Source organism: Crotalus tigris, unplaced genomic scaffold (assembly GCF_016545835.1).
Source record: "Crotalus tigris isolate CLP2741 ecotype Arizona unplaced genomic scaffold, ASM1654583v1 scf7180000020351.1464749751:1500972, whole genome shotgun sequence".
Lineage (NCBI taxonomy): Eukaryota > Metazoa > Chordata > Lepidosauria > Squamata > Viperidae > Crotalus > Crotalus tigris.
The window spans coordinates 206,432-223,933 of record NW_024097980.1 but is presented as its reverse complement, the minus strand read 5'-3'; the positions used below and the strand labels follow the sequence as shown (position 1 = coordinate 223,933).

The 17,502-nt window shown below is 44.3% G+C and overlaps 1 protein-coding gene across 2 annotated transcripts in view; it reads left to right on the top strand.

Moving 5' to 3' along the window:
* The window catches only part of FGFRL1 (fibroblast growth factor receptor like 1), a 142,022-nt gene that overhangs the window by 113,352 nt on the left and 11,168 nt on the right, over window positions 1–17,502 (top strand). For both annotated transcript variants that reach the window (XM_039366692.1, XM_039366690.1), the window contains exon 4: window positions 11,766–11,846. In XM_039366692.1, the coding sequence (XP_039222626.1) occupies window positions 11,766–11,846 (81 nt within the window). The remainder of the gene's footprint in view (window positions 1–11,765; window positions 11,847–17,502) is intronic.

Genomic DNA, 17,502 nt, shown 5'->3' with positions numbered 1-17,502 from the left:
TTAAAAACTTCCAGTGTTGGAGCCTTCACCGCTTCTGGAGGCAGGTTGTTCCACTGGTTAATTGTTCTCACTGTCAGGAAGTTTCTCCTTAGTTCTAGGTTGCTTCTCTCCTTGATGAGTTTCCATCCGTTGCTTCTCGTCCTGTCTTCAGGCACTTTGGAGAAGAGCTTGACTCCCTCTTCTTTGGGGCAACCCCTGAGATATTGGAATACTGCTATCATGCCACCCCTCGTCTTTCTCTTCGTTAAACTAGACAGACCCAATTCCTGCAACCGTTCCTTATATGTTTTGGCCTCCAGTCCCCTGATCATCTTTGTTGCTCTTCTCTGCACTCTCTCTAGAGTCTCAGCATCTTTTTTACATCGCGGTGACCAAAACTGGATGCAGGATTCCAAGTGTGGCCTTACCAAGAATGATGTAGAGCTGACCACACCCACCCAGTAGGCCACACCCACTCCATCCACGCCCACCCAGTAGGCTGTACCCACCCTGGCCACACACACACACACCCCCGAGGGCAACCGCAATGCTGATGCGGCCCTCAATGAAATTGAGTTTGACACCCCTGACCTAACCAGAAAATAGATGACCGAAGCTTCAGTTTTTATAAATATTTTGTTATAATTGAAATAGAAAACAACAACGGCTCCTGAGCCAATAGATATAGGATAAGGTTGTTCCTTGTTTTGCAAGCCTTTTTTTAAACCTATTCTTTGTGCTGTTTCTATTACGTAGATTTGATTTGGAATTTAAGAGGAGTGAGCTTTGCCGCCAACTTCAAAAAAAAACTTCTCCCAGTCAAGAATATGTTTTCTTTCAGGCAAACGTCGTGTGGTTTTTCTGTGGTGACAATGTCCTTTGCCGTTGCTGCATAAATGGTTGGGACATTGCAAATAAAAGAATAATTAGAATACAAAAATGCCTCGCAGAGAAACCACAATATTACTAGTCAAAAGAATAAGCCACAGGAAATATAAAACTGATGTAAATTTTTTTTAAAAAAAATCATTTTTTGTCCAAATCTAGTAAGCAAAAGTTTCTACCGAATAGGACTTCAGAACTGAGCATTTGTAGCAGAGAGATTTTGCTAAGAACTTTTCTCATGCTAGTTGCCAATGAAATTAAATCTGCAACAATATTGTTTGTCTTTTTTCAACACGATTGTTAACAATCCTTCACCCCTGTTTTCACCTCTGCGCATTTTTGGCAGTTTTAGCCCCAGTCTTTTCTCTACAAAGCCTCGCTAGTGGATACGTCTCAGATCTATCGTTATTAGTCGGAGTGGTGTGAGATTATGCTTTGCAAATTGCTGTTTTTGGATAACAGTATCCGTTTTAATCAAGTTCAGCAGTTAAAATATAATAATGGGCTGTGGCCATCGCTGTCTCTATGAGAAAAAGTAAAAAAAAAAAAACAAGTTTAGTAAAATTTATGACTATTCCAGAAGCAAGAAACATGATATTAATCATGAAAAAGAATGGCATTATTGGGATTTTTAAAAAAGTAAATCATATCCTGCTTCATTTGAACTTTCATGCTGGAAAGATTCTGCTTGGACTTTTGCGTAAGTAAATTGTGGAATTTTTGCTCCCAGAAAGTGCTCCCATCACTGGAGGTTTTTAAGAAGAGACATGGACAGCCTCTTGTAGGAAATGGTCTAGGGTGCCCTGCTTGAGCAGGGGGTTGGACTAGATGACCTCCAAGGTCCCTTCCCCCCTATGATTCTGATTCTAGATAAAGAAACTTATATCAAGTTTAGATGCGATATTGCCAATGAAAACTCCCTCCCTCCCTCCCTCTCTCTCTCTTTCTTTCTTTCTCTTTCTCTTTCCTTCCATCTCCCTCCCTCCCTCCCTTCTTTCTTTCTTTCTTTCTTTCTTTCTCTCTCTCTCTTCCTCCCTCCCTCTCTCTCTTTCTTTCTTTCTCTCTCTTTCTCTCTTTCTCTTTCTTTCTTTCTTTCTTTCTTTCTTTCTTTCTTTCTTTCTTTCTCTTTCCTTTCATCTCCCTCCTTCCTTCTTTCCTTTCTTTCTTTCTTTCTTTCTTTCTTTCTCTCTCTCTCTCTCTCTCTCTCTTTTCCTTCCTCCCTCCCTCCCTCTCTCTTTCTCTCTCTCTCTCGCTCTTTCTTTCTTTCTTTTTTTCTTTCTTTCTCTTTCCTTCCATCTCCCTTCCTTTCTTCTTTCTTTCTTTCTTTCTTTCTTTCTCTTTCTCTTTCCTTCCATCTCCCTCCCTCCTTTCTTTCTTTCTTTCTTTCTTTCTTTCTTTCTTTCTTTCTCTCTCTCTCTTCCTCCCTCCCTCTCTCTCTTTCTCTCTTTCTCTCTTTCTTTCTTTCTTTCTTTCTTTCTTTCTTTCTTTCTTTCTTTCCTTCCATCTCCCTCCTTCCTTCTTTCCTTTCTTTCTTTCTTTCTTTCTTTCTTTCTCTCTCTCTCTCTCTTTTCCTTCCTCCCTCCCTCCCTCTCTCTTTCTCTCTTTCTTTCTTTCTTTCTCTTTCCTTCCATCTCCCTCCTTTCTTTCTTTCTTTCTTTCTTTCTTTCTTTCTCTCTTCTCTTCCTCCCTCCCTCCCTCCCTCCCCCCTCTCTCTTTCTTTCTCTCTCTCTTTTTCTTTCCTTCCATCTCCTTCCCTCTCTCCCTCTCTCTCTCTCCTTTCTTTCTTTCTTTCTTTCTTTCTTTCTTTCTTTCTTTCTTTCTTTCTTTCTTTCATAAGTGGGCCACATTTTAAAGCACCATACATGGAAACGGCTTCTCCATTTTCTCAGCGGTGGTATCTCCTTTGCACGTCCAAGCTCTCACAGGCTACATTTGAGTTCCTCCAAAAGAGCACTTTCTGAAATCCTGGAGAATTGCTTTCAATCCATGTCTGTCTGGAGTTTTCCACCCAGCGCTGTCGCACACCAGTTAACTTAATGGCCCAGCTTGCTTGATATGCATCCCGATCTCTGCCCTGTCTGATTATATATATATTTTAAAACAAATTACTTTAATAATAAAAAATTAACAGGAATCCAGCATGCGTGAACGTCAGCCCCTGAGGCATTCTCAGAAAAGAAACAAAATGGTTAACTCTTTCTCTGTGTTTTATTTGGAAAGGTGAAGATTGATGACAAAAAGTAGAATTATAAGGGGGTCCTAAGCTTGAGGGTGATTGAGGGATTCCATAAAGGGGTATCAAGGAATACCTTCATGACCTCTGCAGATGGATAAATGTTTTTCGATTGGTGAGCTCCATCCTGACAGATGTTTTTGTGAATCAGGAAGTCTACCTAGGTCAGGGGTAGGCAACCTCGGCTCTTTTATGACTGGTGGACTTCAACTCCCAGAATTCCTGAGCCAGCCATGCTGAGGGGAAAGGGAGAGGTTTCCAAGCTGAGCCGTGCTGGCTCAGGAATTCTGGGAGTTGAAGTCCACCAGTCATAAAAGAGCCAAGGTTGCCTACCCTTGGTTAGAATATATATAGTATAGGAAAGGGATAGGCAACCTTGGCTCTTTTATGACTTGTGGACTTCAACTCCCAGAATTCCTGAGCCAGCCATGCTGAGGGGAAAGGGAGAGGTTTCCAAGCTGAGCCATGCTGGCTCAGGAATTCTGGGAGTTGAAGTCCATGAGTCATGAAGAGGCCATAGTTCCCCCATGCTGGCTCAGGAATTCTGGGAGTTGAAGTCCATGAGTCATGAAGGGGCCATAGTTCCCTATGCTGGCTCAGGAATTCTGGGAGTTGAAGTCCACCAGTCATAAAAGAGCCAAGGTTGCCTACCCCTGGCCTGGGGTGACCATTTTTTCCCTTATGCTGTGCTCTAAATAATGTCCAAATGTGTCCCTTGGCTTAATCATGGTATGGACTCTTCAGGCTGATCACAATGACTAGAAGTTTTTCGACTCACTTTCTTTGAGTAGTGATTCTCAACCATGACAACTTGAAGAGCTGTGGACTTCAGTTCCCAGAATTCCCCAGCCAGCATGTCTGGCTGGGGAATTCTGGGAATTTAAGATCACACCTCTTCAAGTTGCCACTGTTGAGAAACACCGATTTACAATTTGTTCTTTCTCCATCTTTATGAAATGGGCCCTTAAATAAAATTCCAAGATTTTCTAGCAAAAGAATGCATCCTAGTGGCTTACTCCCAAGATAACCAAATACCCCCAAGCTTGATTTAAATTCACCTTTTTTTGACTTGCTAGCCTTTAGTTTGCTTTCTTTTCAGTTCATCATTGACTCAACAATCATGCATGAATTGACAGTTACCTGTTTTCTTGTTTTTTAAATATCCCTTTGAAATTCAGCACACTCTTAGAATAGCTAGCTAATCAGTATCCTAAGCACAGGCAATTATTTGCTTTGTTCAATCTGTCAAAAGAAAAGGATCCAGCTGGGTGCCAAAAACTGGTTTGTACCTTTTCTTGTTTTATTCCGAATGGCTTTAGAAAAAGCAAGAATGAGAAAGCAATTAGCTTGGTTAACTTTTTTTTAGTTGAAAGCTGTTTTTTCCCCTCACCTTAGAAGAATAAAACAGAGTAATAACTTTACTGTCACGTTGAATATACACTAAACGGCATACCTTAAAATGAAATTTCATTGTATTCAGCTCTCAAAGGGTCACCACATAAATATGACAAAAATAAATAAATAAATACAGAATTATGCCTTGGATATATTGGTCAAGTTATACCTCCCTTCCAACATAAGGGAGGTTTTTGTGTCTGTGAATCTTCTGAAATAAGCTATTGATCCAGAGGTTTTTTCCAAAAATGACAGCTGTACAAACAGAGGTGCCTGTTTTCTTTGGGTGGGCAAACGTTAAAACAAGTTCAGGTTTTCAAAAACATGTGCAATATTACACAGTTCTAAGGTTCTCCATGAAGCTTTGGAAGAAAGATGTAGATTCTCTTAGCGGTTTTGTCTCCCAAGGATTCTGAAATCATGGCTTAATGTATGTCTGACAGTGACTGCCAGTCACTCTGACTTGGAGTTTGGCTTTGCTTGGAAGTTTGATAACAGGTCTTGAACAAAACATAGCAGAATAACAGAGTTGGAAGGGACCTTGGAGGTCATCTAGTCCAGCCCCCCTGCTCAAGCAGGAGACCCTATACCACACCAGACAAATGGTTGTCCAGTCCCTTCTTAAAAAACCTCCAGTGTTGGAGCACCCCCAACTTCTGGAGGCAAGTCATTCCACTGGTTAATTGTTCTCACTGTCAGGAAATTCCTCCTTGTTTATTAGTTGGTTCTCTCTTTAATGATCTTCCACCTGTTATTTTTGGTCCTGTCCTCAAATGTTTTGGCAAATAGGTGGACCCCCTCTTCTTTGTTGCAGCCCCTTGGATATTGGGAGGCTGCTATCCTGTCACCCCTAGTCCTTCTCTTCATTAAACTGGAGTTCCCCAATTCCAGCAGCCGTTCCTTATAATCTTTTAGCCTCCAGTCCCCTAATCATCTTTGTTGCTCTTCTCTGCACTCTTTCTAGAGTCTCAACATCTTTTTTACATCATGGCGACCAAAACTGGATGCAGTATTCCAAGTGTGGCCTTACTAAGGCCTTGTAAAGTGGTATTAACACTTCATGTGATCTTGATTCTGCCCCTCTATTAATGCAGCCTAGGATTACATTAGCTTTTTTGGCAGCTGCAGCACACGGCTGGCTCCTATTTAAGTGCTTGTCCACTCTCTGATAGTGCAGTTGCTTCTATCTTTTGTCTCTCCATGAAATGCTCATTATAGTTTTTCAAGCCTGAACAGATACATCACTTTCTCTGCTATCTCATCTTCTGTCCAGACTTTTATTCTCATTCATTCATTCATTCATTCATTCATTCTTGTCCCTTGTCCTTCCAAAGAGATCTGCTTTAAAGTATAATCATGATGTATGGACTTGGTTGAAGATTCCTTCATTCCCCATTCAGCCTCCTCCATCGGCTTTGAAGTGTGCTCACCTCTTGGGACTGTTTCTGTTCAAAGGTCTCCTGGTTTATTTATGCAAAGTTGTTTCATCTGTGGAACCAATGGAACTTTCAAGGCCCCGACATCAAATGCTCCCCAACCAACCGTAATGACTTAGGGCCACGATAAGCCTCAATGCTCCACAAAAGAAAAACCACAGGGTGGACCGCAGAAAAACACTGTGGTTATATTCTTAGCGAAATAAACTGGACTATTGTCTAGAGCCCCAATTGGAATCTGCCACAGGCTTAAGTTGCTGAAGTTGCTGAAGTGTGACAAAAAGAAAGTCAAACGCAAAGGTTTTCTGAAGTAGACTCAAAAGCACCTCTTGAGTATGTTCATTTAGATTGACTTGAAACTACTGGATATTTTACGCCAACGTGGAATTTGTTTGGAATAGGACTGTCGGTGAGGAAGCGATTGTTAGGGTTTTAACTCTGCTTTTTGAGGAGCGTCTATGTGGATTTCCAGGGCAATGTTTCAAGGTTTCCTTCCAAGGTTCTTCTCCATAGACTAGACCAGGGGTCCTCAACCTTGGCCACTTTAAGACCTGTGGACTTCAACTCCCAGAATTGGCTGAGGAATTCTGAGAGTTGAAGTCCACAAGTCTTAAAGTGGCCAAGGTTGAGGAACCCTGGACTACACTACTCTTGACCTCCATTGGGATGAACGAAGCCATTCCTAAAACAAAAGACATTTAATATGGGAAAAAAGGGGAGAGTTCACCCCAAAGTCAAGGACGACTTGTATATTTACTGCAGGATCCATTCTGGGTCGGTCCCCGGGTCTAAAGATTGAGTCTTCCGAGCTTTCGGACCGCTTTGGAGCCCTTTGCTCAGGGAACTTCTCTCTCACCAGGATGTCCATGGAGATTCTCCATCATCCAGGTCTTGGGCTCAGAGCTGAAGAAGCTTCTTGGATGAGAAGCGAAACATCTTCAGGGACAAACGAAGCCCGGTAGCCATTTGAAAAAATATTTGGGGGATTCTCACTGGAATGTTTATATTTACTACCACATAGGTTGTTCGTCCATCGATTTCGATGAAGACCTTGACATCTTGTGGGTTGTGGGCCATCAACGATGTGTCCGTAGGTGGCTAATAAGACTGATGTCAGCACGGAATGTTCTGCCACATACTGAACAAAAAAGTGTAGACACTGTTACTTCAGCATTTGCAGCTCTGGCTTTGTGGAGTGCTCGTTTTTCTTGTGCCAAGATTGTCCTTCTGTGTTCATATATCTGGCAACCCTGGTACACCAAGGTGAGCCATGTCGGTCGATCATGCGCCAGAAGTTCCCAAGAGATGGTGTTAATATCCAGGGACTTAAGAGAAGCTTTTAACATGTCTTTGTAGACCATGTGTTTTAACGTGTCTATGTGTAGACCACATAGGAAGATCCAGAGGAGAGCATGAAGAAGGAGTCTCTCTCTCTTTTTAATAAATAAATAAAAATTCAGCCTCCCCCTTCATATTTCTTCCGGGAGGGAACGTAAGGAGTGGAACTTTCCCCAATGCAGTTGGAAGAGCTGGCCGGCTAACGAGCAGAAACGCATCTTCAAAGGATCCGGTGCATGTTTGCCGCACGTAGCTTCACATGAAAGGCTTGGCAAGCAGTCAAGTATGGCCGAGAATGCCAATTAGGTGGTGTGCATGAGTGGAGTTTCAGGCACGGGGAAGGGGGGGATGGGGAAAGAGATGGGCGGTGGGCTGTGCGTTGGTGGACACAGGGTAACTTGAGACCCCAGACAAAGGAAGGGAGGCCCGTCTTAGAAGGAGACCCTCCTGCTCAGGATTAAGTCCTGATTGACAAAAGGAACTCTGAGAGCATTTAGCGTAGGTTCACTAGCAAAGAACAGGTAGAACCACGTCGGGCCTGGCTTTTTAAATTCATAAGCGCCGTTCTCCGTGTTTTTACACCATGCAACCTTGCGCTGCGAACTTGCTGCGGGGAATGCATGGAAACACGTCCTGCGTGGGAAGCTGAAATGTGATGCTCCGGAGGCCTTCAAGTATCTTTTGTCAGTTACTCCTAAGGTATAAGTGTCATCCTATGTTTATTCTAAGATCTACTATGTTTATTCTAAGATCTACTATTCTAATAGTAGTTGCTGCTTTTGGAAGCCTCATCCCCAAGCGGCTTTCAGAAACACACAACAGTCTTTTATCCTTGCAAGTAAGGCAAGAGGCAAGCTAGGCCAAAGAACATCTCGTGGGCTTTCTGAATGGTTCAATCAATCAATCAATCAATCAATCAGAATAGAGCTGGAAGGGACCTTGGAGGTCTTCTAATCCAACCCCCTGCTGAAGCAGGAGACCCTACACAATTTCAGACAACTGAAATTGTGCAGCACTCACAATTTCTGGAGGCAGGTTGTTCCACTGGATAATTGTTCTCACTGTTAGGAAGTTTTTCCTTAATTCCAGGTTGGTTCTCTCCTTGATTAGTTTCCATCTTTTGCTTCTTGTCCTGCCTTTGGGGGCTTTGGAGAATAGGTTGACCCCCTCATCTTTGTGGCAGCCCCTCAAATACCAGAAGATTGCTATCATGTCCCCCTAGCCCAGGGGTAGGCAACCTTGGCCCTTTTATGACTCGTGGACTTCAACTCCCAGAATTCCTGGGGAAAGGAGAGGTTTCCATGCTGAGCCATGCTGGCTCAGGAATTCTGGGAGTCATAAAAGAGCCAAGGTTGCCTATCCCTGGCCTAGTCCTTAAATCCTGCAACAGTTCTTCATATGTTTCAGTCTCCAGGCCTTTAACCATCTTGGTTGTTCTTCTCTGCACTTTTTCTCAAGCCTCAACATCTTTTTTGTAATGGGGTAACCAAAACTGAAAACCGTAGTGTTGTTTTGAGATTCTGAGTTGTGCGATTGGAAGCCAGATTTTGAATCCCAAGCTGCTTGGGCTTTTTCTACAACGTGGTCTCTTACATCCATCCATGATCTTGGTTGGTCTTATATTGCTGTTTTGATCACTAAACCTTAGACAGGCACAATTCCTGGATGTCAGAATGATCAGAATAAAATAAATGGCTGTTTCCATGATAGGGAATATGGCTTTAATATTCACTGATTGTAAAGAACAGATCCCAAACAGAGGCCTGAAATGTCTGTAAAAGGGGCCTTACAGACATAACATAGATTAAGAGGAAATTCTCAATGCAGTCAAGAATGTTAATGTTCCCAGCAAGAAAAACAAGCGCGTGCATGGACACTTGTGTGTATTTTTTTTTTTACAAATGTGGAATGTGTTACTTTTTGCTGTTGGACTAGGAACCAGCTGAGTCTACAAAGATACACTATAAGAGAAGAATCCAGGTGTTATATGTGTCTCTCTCAGCTGCCCTAGAGTTACGATCAGTTGTAGACTGGTGGGTGGATGGTTGGACAGATGGCTGGATGAATAGATACAGATAGATGAGAGAGAGAGAGAGAGAGAGAGAGAGAGAGAGAGAGAGAGAGAGAGAGAGAGAGAGAGAGAGAGAGAGAGAGAGAGAGAGAGAGAGAGAATAGGGAGAAAGAGCTAGGGAGATACATATAGATAGGATAGATAAATAGATAGAGAGATAAAGTAGGTAGGTAGGTAGGTAGGTAGGTAGGTAGGTAGATAGATAGATAGATAGATAGATAGATAGATAGATAGATAGATAGATAGAGGTATAGATAAAGTAGGTAGGTAGGTAGAGAGAGAGAGATAGATAGAGATAGATGATAGATAGAGATGGATGGATGGATGGATGGATAGATAGATAGATAGATAGATAGATAGATAGATAGATAGAGTAGGTAGGTAGAGAGAGAGATAGAGATAGATAGATAGATAGATGTGAGAGAGAGAGAGAGAGAGAGAGAGAGAGAGAGAGAGAGAGAGAGAGAGACAGATGGATGGATGGATCGATCTTAAGATTTCATAGGGAAAGAGCCTCAGTCAGCACCATAAGGCAAAACTCTTGGAGAATATTTCAAAAGAAAGAAAGCCATCTGCTTGCATGTTTGGAAGATCTGTTCAAGTTCCTTCTAGAAATTATGTTTTCAGAAGGAACTTAGCCTTTTAACAGAGACCATCCGCGCAGTCAGAAAAACCACAGTTTGGGAGTGGCCCCTAGGAAGAAGGGTCAGGCCTGGGCCCAGCTGGATGGAAACTCCTCTTCTTTTAATCTAATATTCAAGACAAGGAGTGCAGTGATCTTTTTTTTTTCTTTTTCTTTTTTTTGGGGGGGGAGGGTAGTAAATTTTTCAACGGTCTATTGGAGATCATGGTAATTTAGCAATGTGGTGGTTGGTTTGGACGTAGGAGAAGAAAAAGGTTGGCAATAGGAAAAGTCTCCTGTTGCTTCCTTGAAGGGGGCTGAAGAAGGTGGAATCATTGAAAGAAGAGAAACTCTGCACTTCAGGATTGAACTCTGGGGTCCTTGGTTGGGTTTTGGAGGAGGAGGAGGAGGAGGAGGAGGAGGAGGAGGAGGAGGAGGAAGGACTGTGGGGTCCTGGATGCTCTCTGAACTTGGTGGTTTTCTTGCAGACATTTCGTTAGCTAACTAGGTAATGAGTAATCAGTGTTTAGAAACAGTTCCCCATCAGCAGGACAAGACCCTCATTTTATTTCAGCAAGTAGCTCTTGGAAACTCTGAGGAGGCAAAGGTGGGCTTGAGAGGATCTGAATGTGGACCTCTTTTTTTTTAATAGCGCAACCTTGTAACTGCCTGGTGTTTCACTTGTACGCCTCTCTTTAAGTGACATTACTAATTACTAAATTGCTTCTTTTCCCTTCCTTGTTCTGCTGTGAGGGTTCCATTTTGACTCATCCCTGACCTAAATAAGCCAACCTCGTCAAAGTGGCCATAGTTAAACAACTTTTCCAATTCTTGATTTCTTTCGAAGCGGCAAGCTGTGACCGATTCCCAGAAGTTCCTGTTACCTTTTCTGCTGCAATTTTGATTTATGCCCTCATTTGCAAGGAACGTAAAACAGTTCCATCTTCTCCCCAGGAACATGAGCCATAAACATAAACAAAAGCTCTTCAGTTTACTATTAATGGTAGCATTAATTACGCTCCCATCATGGTAGAAGCCAGTGGAAAAATTAAAAAAAAAAAAAAAAGCACCAGGAAATAAACTGCACAGGCAGGGAACACATTAACTCTGTTGGAATGGAATAAAATATGTTCTTCCTATTGACTCAAACACTACTATGTTTTAAAAATTAATGTATTTTTCTTTTCTTTCTTTCTTTCTTTCTTTCTTTCTTTCTTTATTTCTTCCTTCCTTCCTTCCTTCCTTCCTTCCTTGCTTCCTTCTTTTCTCTTCCATCCATCTACCATCTTCCTTCCTTCACCTATCCATCCATCCATCCATCATATTCCTTTCTTCCTTTCTCATCCATCCATCCACTACCTTCCTCATCTATTCATCCATCCCTCCATCCCTCCCTCCCTCCCTCCATCCATCCATCCATCCATCCATCCATCCACTATCTCCCTCCTTCATCCATTCACCCACCATATTTCTTCCTTTCTCATCTATTCATCCGTCCATCCATCCATCATCCATCAACCCTTTCTTTCTCTTTCTTTCTTTCTTTCTTTCTTTCTTTCTTTCTTTCTTTCTTTCTTTCTTTCTCTTCCTTCCTTCTTCCTTCTTTCCTTCCGTCTCCCTCCTTTCCTACTCTCTTTCCTTCCTCCCTCCCTCCCTTCCTTCCTTCTCCCTCCCTCCCTCCCTCCCTCCCTCTCTCCTACTCCCTCTCCTTCCTTCTCCCTCCTTTCCTTCTCTCCTTCCTTCCTTCCTTCCTTCCTTCCTTCCTTCCTTCCTTCCTTCCTTCCTTCCTTCCTTTTTTTTTTCCAGATGATGCCAGCTCAGGAAGGGAGAGTCTGGGACCTGAAAATCCTAACAGTGGATCAGAAGATCAGTTGGGGAAGCTATGGGGTAAGCCTGGATATATCCCCTTCTATCCTCTCTGCCACCCTTAAAGGAGGAAAGAACATCCTCCCCTGGGATTTCAGTTCTGCCAAAGGCAGGACTCACCAACCCTGGGCTTCAGTTCAGCTTGCTTACCACCTCCTTGGAGATGGCTTCCCAAGTCTTCCCACCTGGGGGGCCTCTCCTAAAGGAGGAGAAAAGCGAGGTGAATTTTTTTGCATCCTTGGCTGGTTGCTCTTCCATTTGTGTGATATATATATAGTTTTTGCCACACCGGTACTGCCGTATTTCACATGTTCGATGCAGAAGAACGGTATGCTGAAGAGAGCTCCATCTTTCTGTGTGTCGGAGTGACTGTCTTTTTGTGGCCTTTCAACACCACCTTGCCTCTCTTCCCAGGAGAAGGCCAGCTCAATAAACCTGAACAAACTCCTAAACCTAACCAGAAACCTGCAAAGGGATCCAGGCCGTTCCCTTAAACCGGAAGGCTGTCTGAACTTCTCCCCTGAGAAGCCACACCACAAACGGATCTTCCTTGAGTTTCTTTTGTTCTGTGCATTCCTTGTGTGTGTTCAAGCCAACCTGGAGACCAGCAGTTCAGGTTAAGTCGTGGGCCTCAGGGAACTGAGAATATGGTGGACAGTTTGCTAGACCGATTGGTAATAAAGTTGTTGTTAGTTGCGAAGTTGTGTCTGACCCATCGCGACCCCATGGACCACGTTCCTCCAGGCCTTCCTGTCCTCTGCCATCTTCTGGAGTCCATTGAAGCTCACGCCTGCTGCTTCAGGGACTCCATCCAGCCACCTCATTCTCTGTCGTCCCCTTCTTCTCTTGCCCTCCATCTTTCCCAGCATCAGGCTCTTCTCCAGGGAGTCCTTCCTTCTCATCAGGTGGCCAAAGGACTTGAGTTTCAGCTTCAATATCTGGCCTTCTCAAGAGCAGTCGGGGTTGATCTCCTCTAGGACTGACCGGTTGGATCGCCTGGCAGTCCAGGGGACTTGCAGGAATCTTCTCCAGCACCAGAGTTCAAAGGTCTCCATTCTTTGGAGCTCAGCCTTTCTTACGGTCCAACTTTCACAGCCATACGTTGCAACTTCCTTCCTTTCTTCCTTCCTTCCTTCCTTGCTTCTTTCCTACTCTCTCTCCCTCCTTCCTTCCTTTCTTCTCCCTCCTTTTTTCCTTTCTTTTTTTCTTCCTACCTTCCTTCTTTCCCATTCTCTCTCCTTCTTTCCTTCCTTCTCCTTCTTTCCTACTCTCTCTCCTTTCCTTCCTTCCTTTCTTCTCCTTCTTTCCTACTCTCCTTCCTTCCTTCCTTCTTTCCTACTCTCTCCTACTTTCTTTCTTTCCTTCCTTCCTTCTCCCTCCTTTCCTATCTCTCTCTCCTTCCTTCCTTCTTCCTTTCTTCTCCCTCCTTCTTTCCTATACTCTCTCCTTCCTTCCTTCTCCTTCCTTCCTTCCTTCCTTCCTCTCTCCCTCCTCCTCATCCCTCTTTCTTTTTCTTTCTTTCTTTTTCTCTATCTTTCTCTCTCCTCCTCAATCTCCATCCCTCCCTGTCCTCTTTCCCTGCCTCCCTCCCTCCTCTCCTGTAACTTTCTTTCTCCTCCTTTCTTGCCTTCCTTTTTTTTCTTCTCTTTTTCAAAGAGAGACATTTCACAACTGTTTAACTGGAGATCTGGTTTTGGCCTATCACACCAAAGAAGGGAGAGCAGCTTCCAAGGGGAACGTAATCACTTAACCCATTTCAAAGGGAGAAAGAAAGGAGAGGAGAGGAGGCAGCCACAGAGATATAGTCTTACCTCCTGCTTTTTAAAAGTGTGTGTGTGTGTGTGTGTGTGTGTGTGTGTGTGAGAGAGAGAGAGAGAGAGAGAGAGAGAGAGAGAGAGAGAGAATGACTAAACTAAAGGCCTGAGACAGGAATGAAGAGGGAGGCAGCTCAGAGGGCCCTGTTTGAAGGCTGATTGTTCTCCCAGGAGCAGGAAAAGCTGGTCTTCTATTCTCTTATGGAGCAAAAAGAAACCTGAGAATTTTTTTTTTAAGTTTTTTATTTATAAAACAGTTAAAACAAAGGTGGACATAACGTAACATTCCAGTGTATATATTCCTAACAACTTGTTCCTCATCCTACAGATAATTCTCAATCTCTCTATATACATATTTTTCTATACAATACAGTCTTTCATTTGTTTCTCTATATACTAACCTACAGTTGTATGTATCTCTGCCTTAACACGAACTTAAAACCCGAACAGTTCTCCTTGATTCACACCAACAAGAGAATTTGTCCCAGATTTCAAAGTAATCTGACTCTTGAGAATTCTTATATCCGTTCAGAAGCAGGAGTTGGCTTGCTTGCCTTGCAGCCTACCAGCAGATCTGTGCGGGGGCAGGCATATGGATGGATGATTAACTTAATTCACTCTCACAGGACCCTGGCATAGTCCACGGAGGGTTTTCTCACCGGCTTTCAACGTTTGCAGTGAAGGAAATCAAACTCAGGCTGTTGAAGTCCAGACATCTTGATGTTGCCACGTTTGAGAAGCTCTGCTGTGGACGCTTCTCCTGCCTGTATCGGTAGAGGAGTAGCACAATAACAAAGCTGGAAGGGACCTTGGAGGTCTTCTAGTCCAACCCCCTGCTCAGGCAGGAGACCCTAACAGAATCATAGACCAGTGTTTCCCAAACTTGACAATTTTAAGGCATGAGGACTTCAACTCCCAGAATTCCACAGCCAGCTGGCTGTGGAATTCTGGGAGTTGAAGTCCTCATGCCTTAAAATTGTCAAGTTTGGTAAACACTGTCATAGACTAAGAACAGTTGGAAGGGACCTTGGAGGTCTTCCAGTCCAACCCCCTGCTCAAGCAGGAGAACCTAGACCATTTCAGACAAATGATGGTCCAGTCTCTTGTTGAAATCCTCCAGAAGCAACTTCTGGAGGCAGGTTGTTCCACTGGTTAATTGTTCTAACTGTCAGGAAGTTTCTCCTTAGTTCTAGGTTGCTTCTCTCCTTGGTTAGTTTCCATCCGTTGCTTCTTGTCCTGCCTTCAGGCGCTTTGGAGAAGAGCTTGACTCCCTCTTCTTTGGGGCAGCCCCTGAGATACTGGAGCACTGCTGTCATGTCACCTCTGGTCCTTCTCTTCATTAAACTAGACATACCCAATTCCTGAAACCATTCTTCATATGTTTTAACCTTCAGTAACCCAAAGTCTAACAGATAACATTAACAGGTGCTGGCCTAAAAACTAGGAAACTGAGTCCTAATCCTGCTTTAGGCATGAAAGCCGGCTAGTTGACTTTGGGCCAATCACACTCTCTCAGTCCAGTCCACCTCACAGGGTTGTTCTTGTGAAGAAAATAGGAAAGAGTCTTAGTTATGTTCATCGCCCTGAAGCTTCAAAAGGTGGGGTAAAAATAATAATAATGAATGAATTACAGTTAGTCCTCGACTTAACAGCCATTCATTTAGTGACCGAAGTTACAAAAGCACTGAAAAAAGTGACGTGACCATTTTTCACACGACCATTCTAGTATCCCCATGGTCAGGGGTAGGCCACCTGGGCTCTTTTGTGACTGGTGGACTTCAACTCCCAGAATTCCTGAGCCAGCCTGGCTCAGCTTGGAAACCTCTCCCTTTCCCCTCAGCATGGCTGGCTGGGGAATTCTGGGAGTTGAAGTCCACCAGTCATAAAAGAGCCAAGGTTGCCTACCCCTGGGCTAGGCCCCTTCATGACTTGTGGACTTCAACTCCCAGAATTCCTCAGCCAGCATGGGGGAACTATGGCCCCCCTCATGACTGGTGGACTTCAACTCCCAGAATTCCTGAGCCAGCATGGGGGAACTATGGCCTCCTCATGACTGGTGGACTTCAATTCCCAGAATTCCTGAGCCAGCATGGCTCAGCTTGGAAACCTCTCCCTTTCCCCTCAGCATGGCTGGCTGAGGAATTCTGGGAGCTGAAGTCCACCAGTCATAAAAGAGCCGAGGTTTCCTACCCCTGGCCTATTTGAATCCCACTACTGGATTGTGGTCCTATTTAATGTAGGTCAATGGTGGCCTGCAGGGGTTCCACCAAGAAGCAACTTGACGGATGCCGGATGGACCACCTTGGAGGGCAGCGTTTCTGCTGCCTCCCCTCTCGAGATCATCGGGGAAAGACCTCCCCCTGCATTTGCACACCCATCTTTCCCGACAGAGCTAGGATGTCACACTTGTCCCTCCAGCTGTCCGCTCCGTTCCTTCATTAGGTTACACATGAAAGCCTCGGAGCGAAGCCCTTCGGCGCAAAGCAAGACGAAGAGACTGAAATCAAATCTCCCGAGGTGGCCGAGACCCAGAAGGTTGAGATTGGGTGGAGATGGAGGCATTTGTTCTTGCTTGCTTGGGCTCAAAGCATTTTTCGGGGGCAGAAGGAGACATCCAGCTGGGCTCCCCCTTGCATGCATTTGAAGTATGAGGTTGGGGAGGGGTGGAGCAGGGAGGGGAACGGGGTGAACCAGGAGAGAAGGCCTCTGCTTTGATTGATACTGACTCCCACAGCAAGAGATCTGTGTATCAATCCATCAGAATAGAGCTGGAAGGGACCCTGGAGGTCTTCTAGTCCAACCCTCTGCTCAGGCAGGAGACCCTGTCCCATTTCAGACAGGGAGCTGTCCAGTCTCCTCTTAAAAACCTCCAGTGATGGAGCACCCTCGACATCTGAAGTGTCGATGGAGATTCTCAGTCCTCCACGTCATAGTTGTCCCCAGAGATGCTTTTTCACGAGGCAACTGGACTTTCTTGTTTTTATTGGAAGATGTTTCTCTTCTCCTCCAAAAGGCTTCTTCAGCTCATCCAAGACGCTTCTTCTTCAGAGCTGACTTTCTCACAATTTGCTCCTATTATTCCTCACAAAAATAGCTCTGGCTTGAAATCTATTTGTTTTTTAGTCATTTTCTCCAACCATAAATATATTTTAACCCAAAATCTTTTTGCTGTAGGGCATGTCCACCAGATATGATAATAAGTACCCGGTCTTTGCATTTCCAACAGTTGTTTGAAGTATTTTTAAACATTTTTTGCTAATCTGCTAATCTACCATTTTCTTTTTGAGATCCGAGAAAGGGCCTCAAAGATAGTTCTGCATCTCTGGTCCTCCAAATTCTAGACCGGGGATAGGCCAACTTGGCTCTTTGATGACTGGTGGACTTCAACTCCCAGAATTCCTGAGCCAGCTGTGCTGAGGGGAAAGGGAGAGGTTTCCAAGCTGAGCCAGGATGGCTCAGGAATTCTGGGAGTTGAAGTCCACCAGTCATGAGGGGGGCCATAGTTCCCTCATGCTGGCTTAGGAATTCTGGGAGTTGAAGTCCGCAAGTCATGAGGGGGGCATAGTTCCCCTTTGCTGGCTCAGGAATTCTGGGAGTTGAAGTCCACCAGTCATGAGGGGGGGGCATAGTTCCCTCATGCTGGCTCAGGAATTCTGGGAGTTGAAGTCCACCAGTCATGAGGGGGCCATAGTTCCCTCATGCTGGCTCAGGAATTCTGGGAGTTGAAGTCCACCAGTCATGAGGGGGCCATAGTTCCCTCATAGTGGCTCAGGAATTCTGGGAGTTGAAGTCCACCAGTCATGAGGGGGGGGGCATAGTTCCCTCATGCTGGCTCAGGAATTCTGGGAGTTGAAATCCACCAG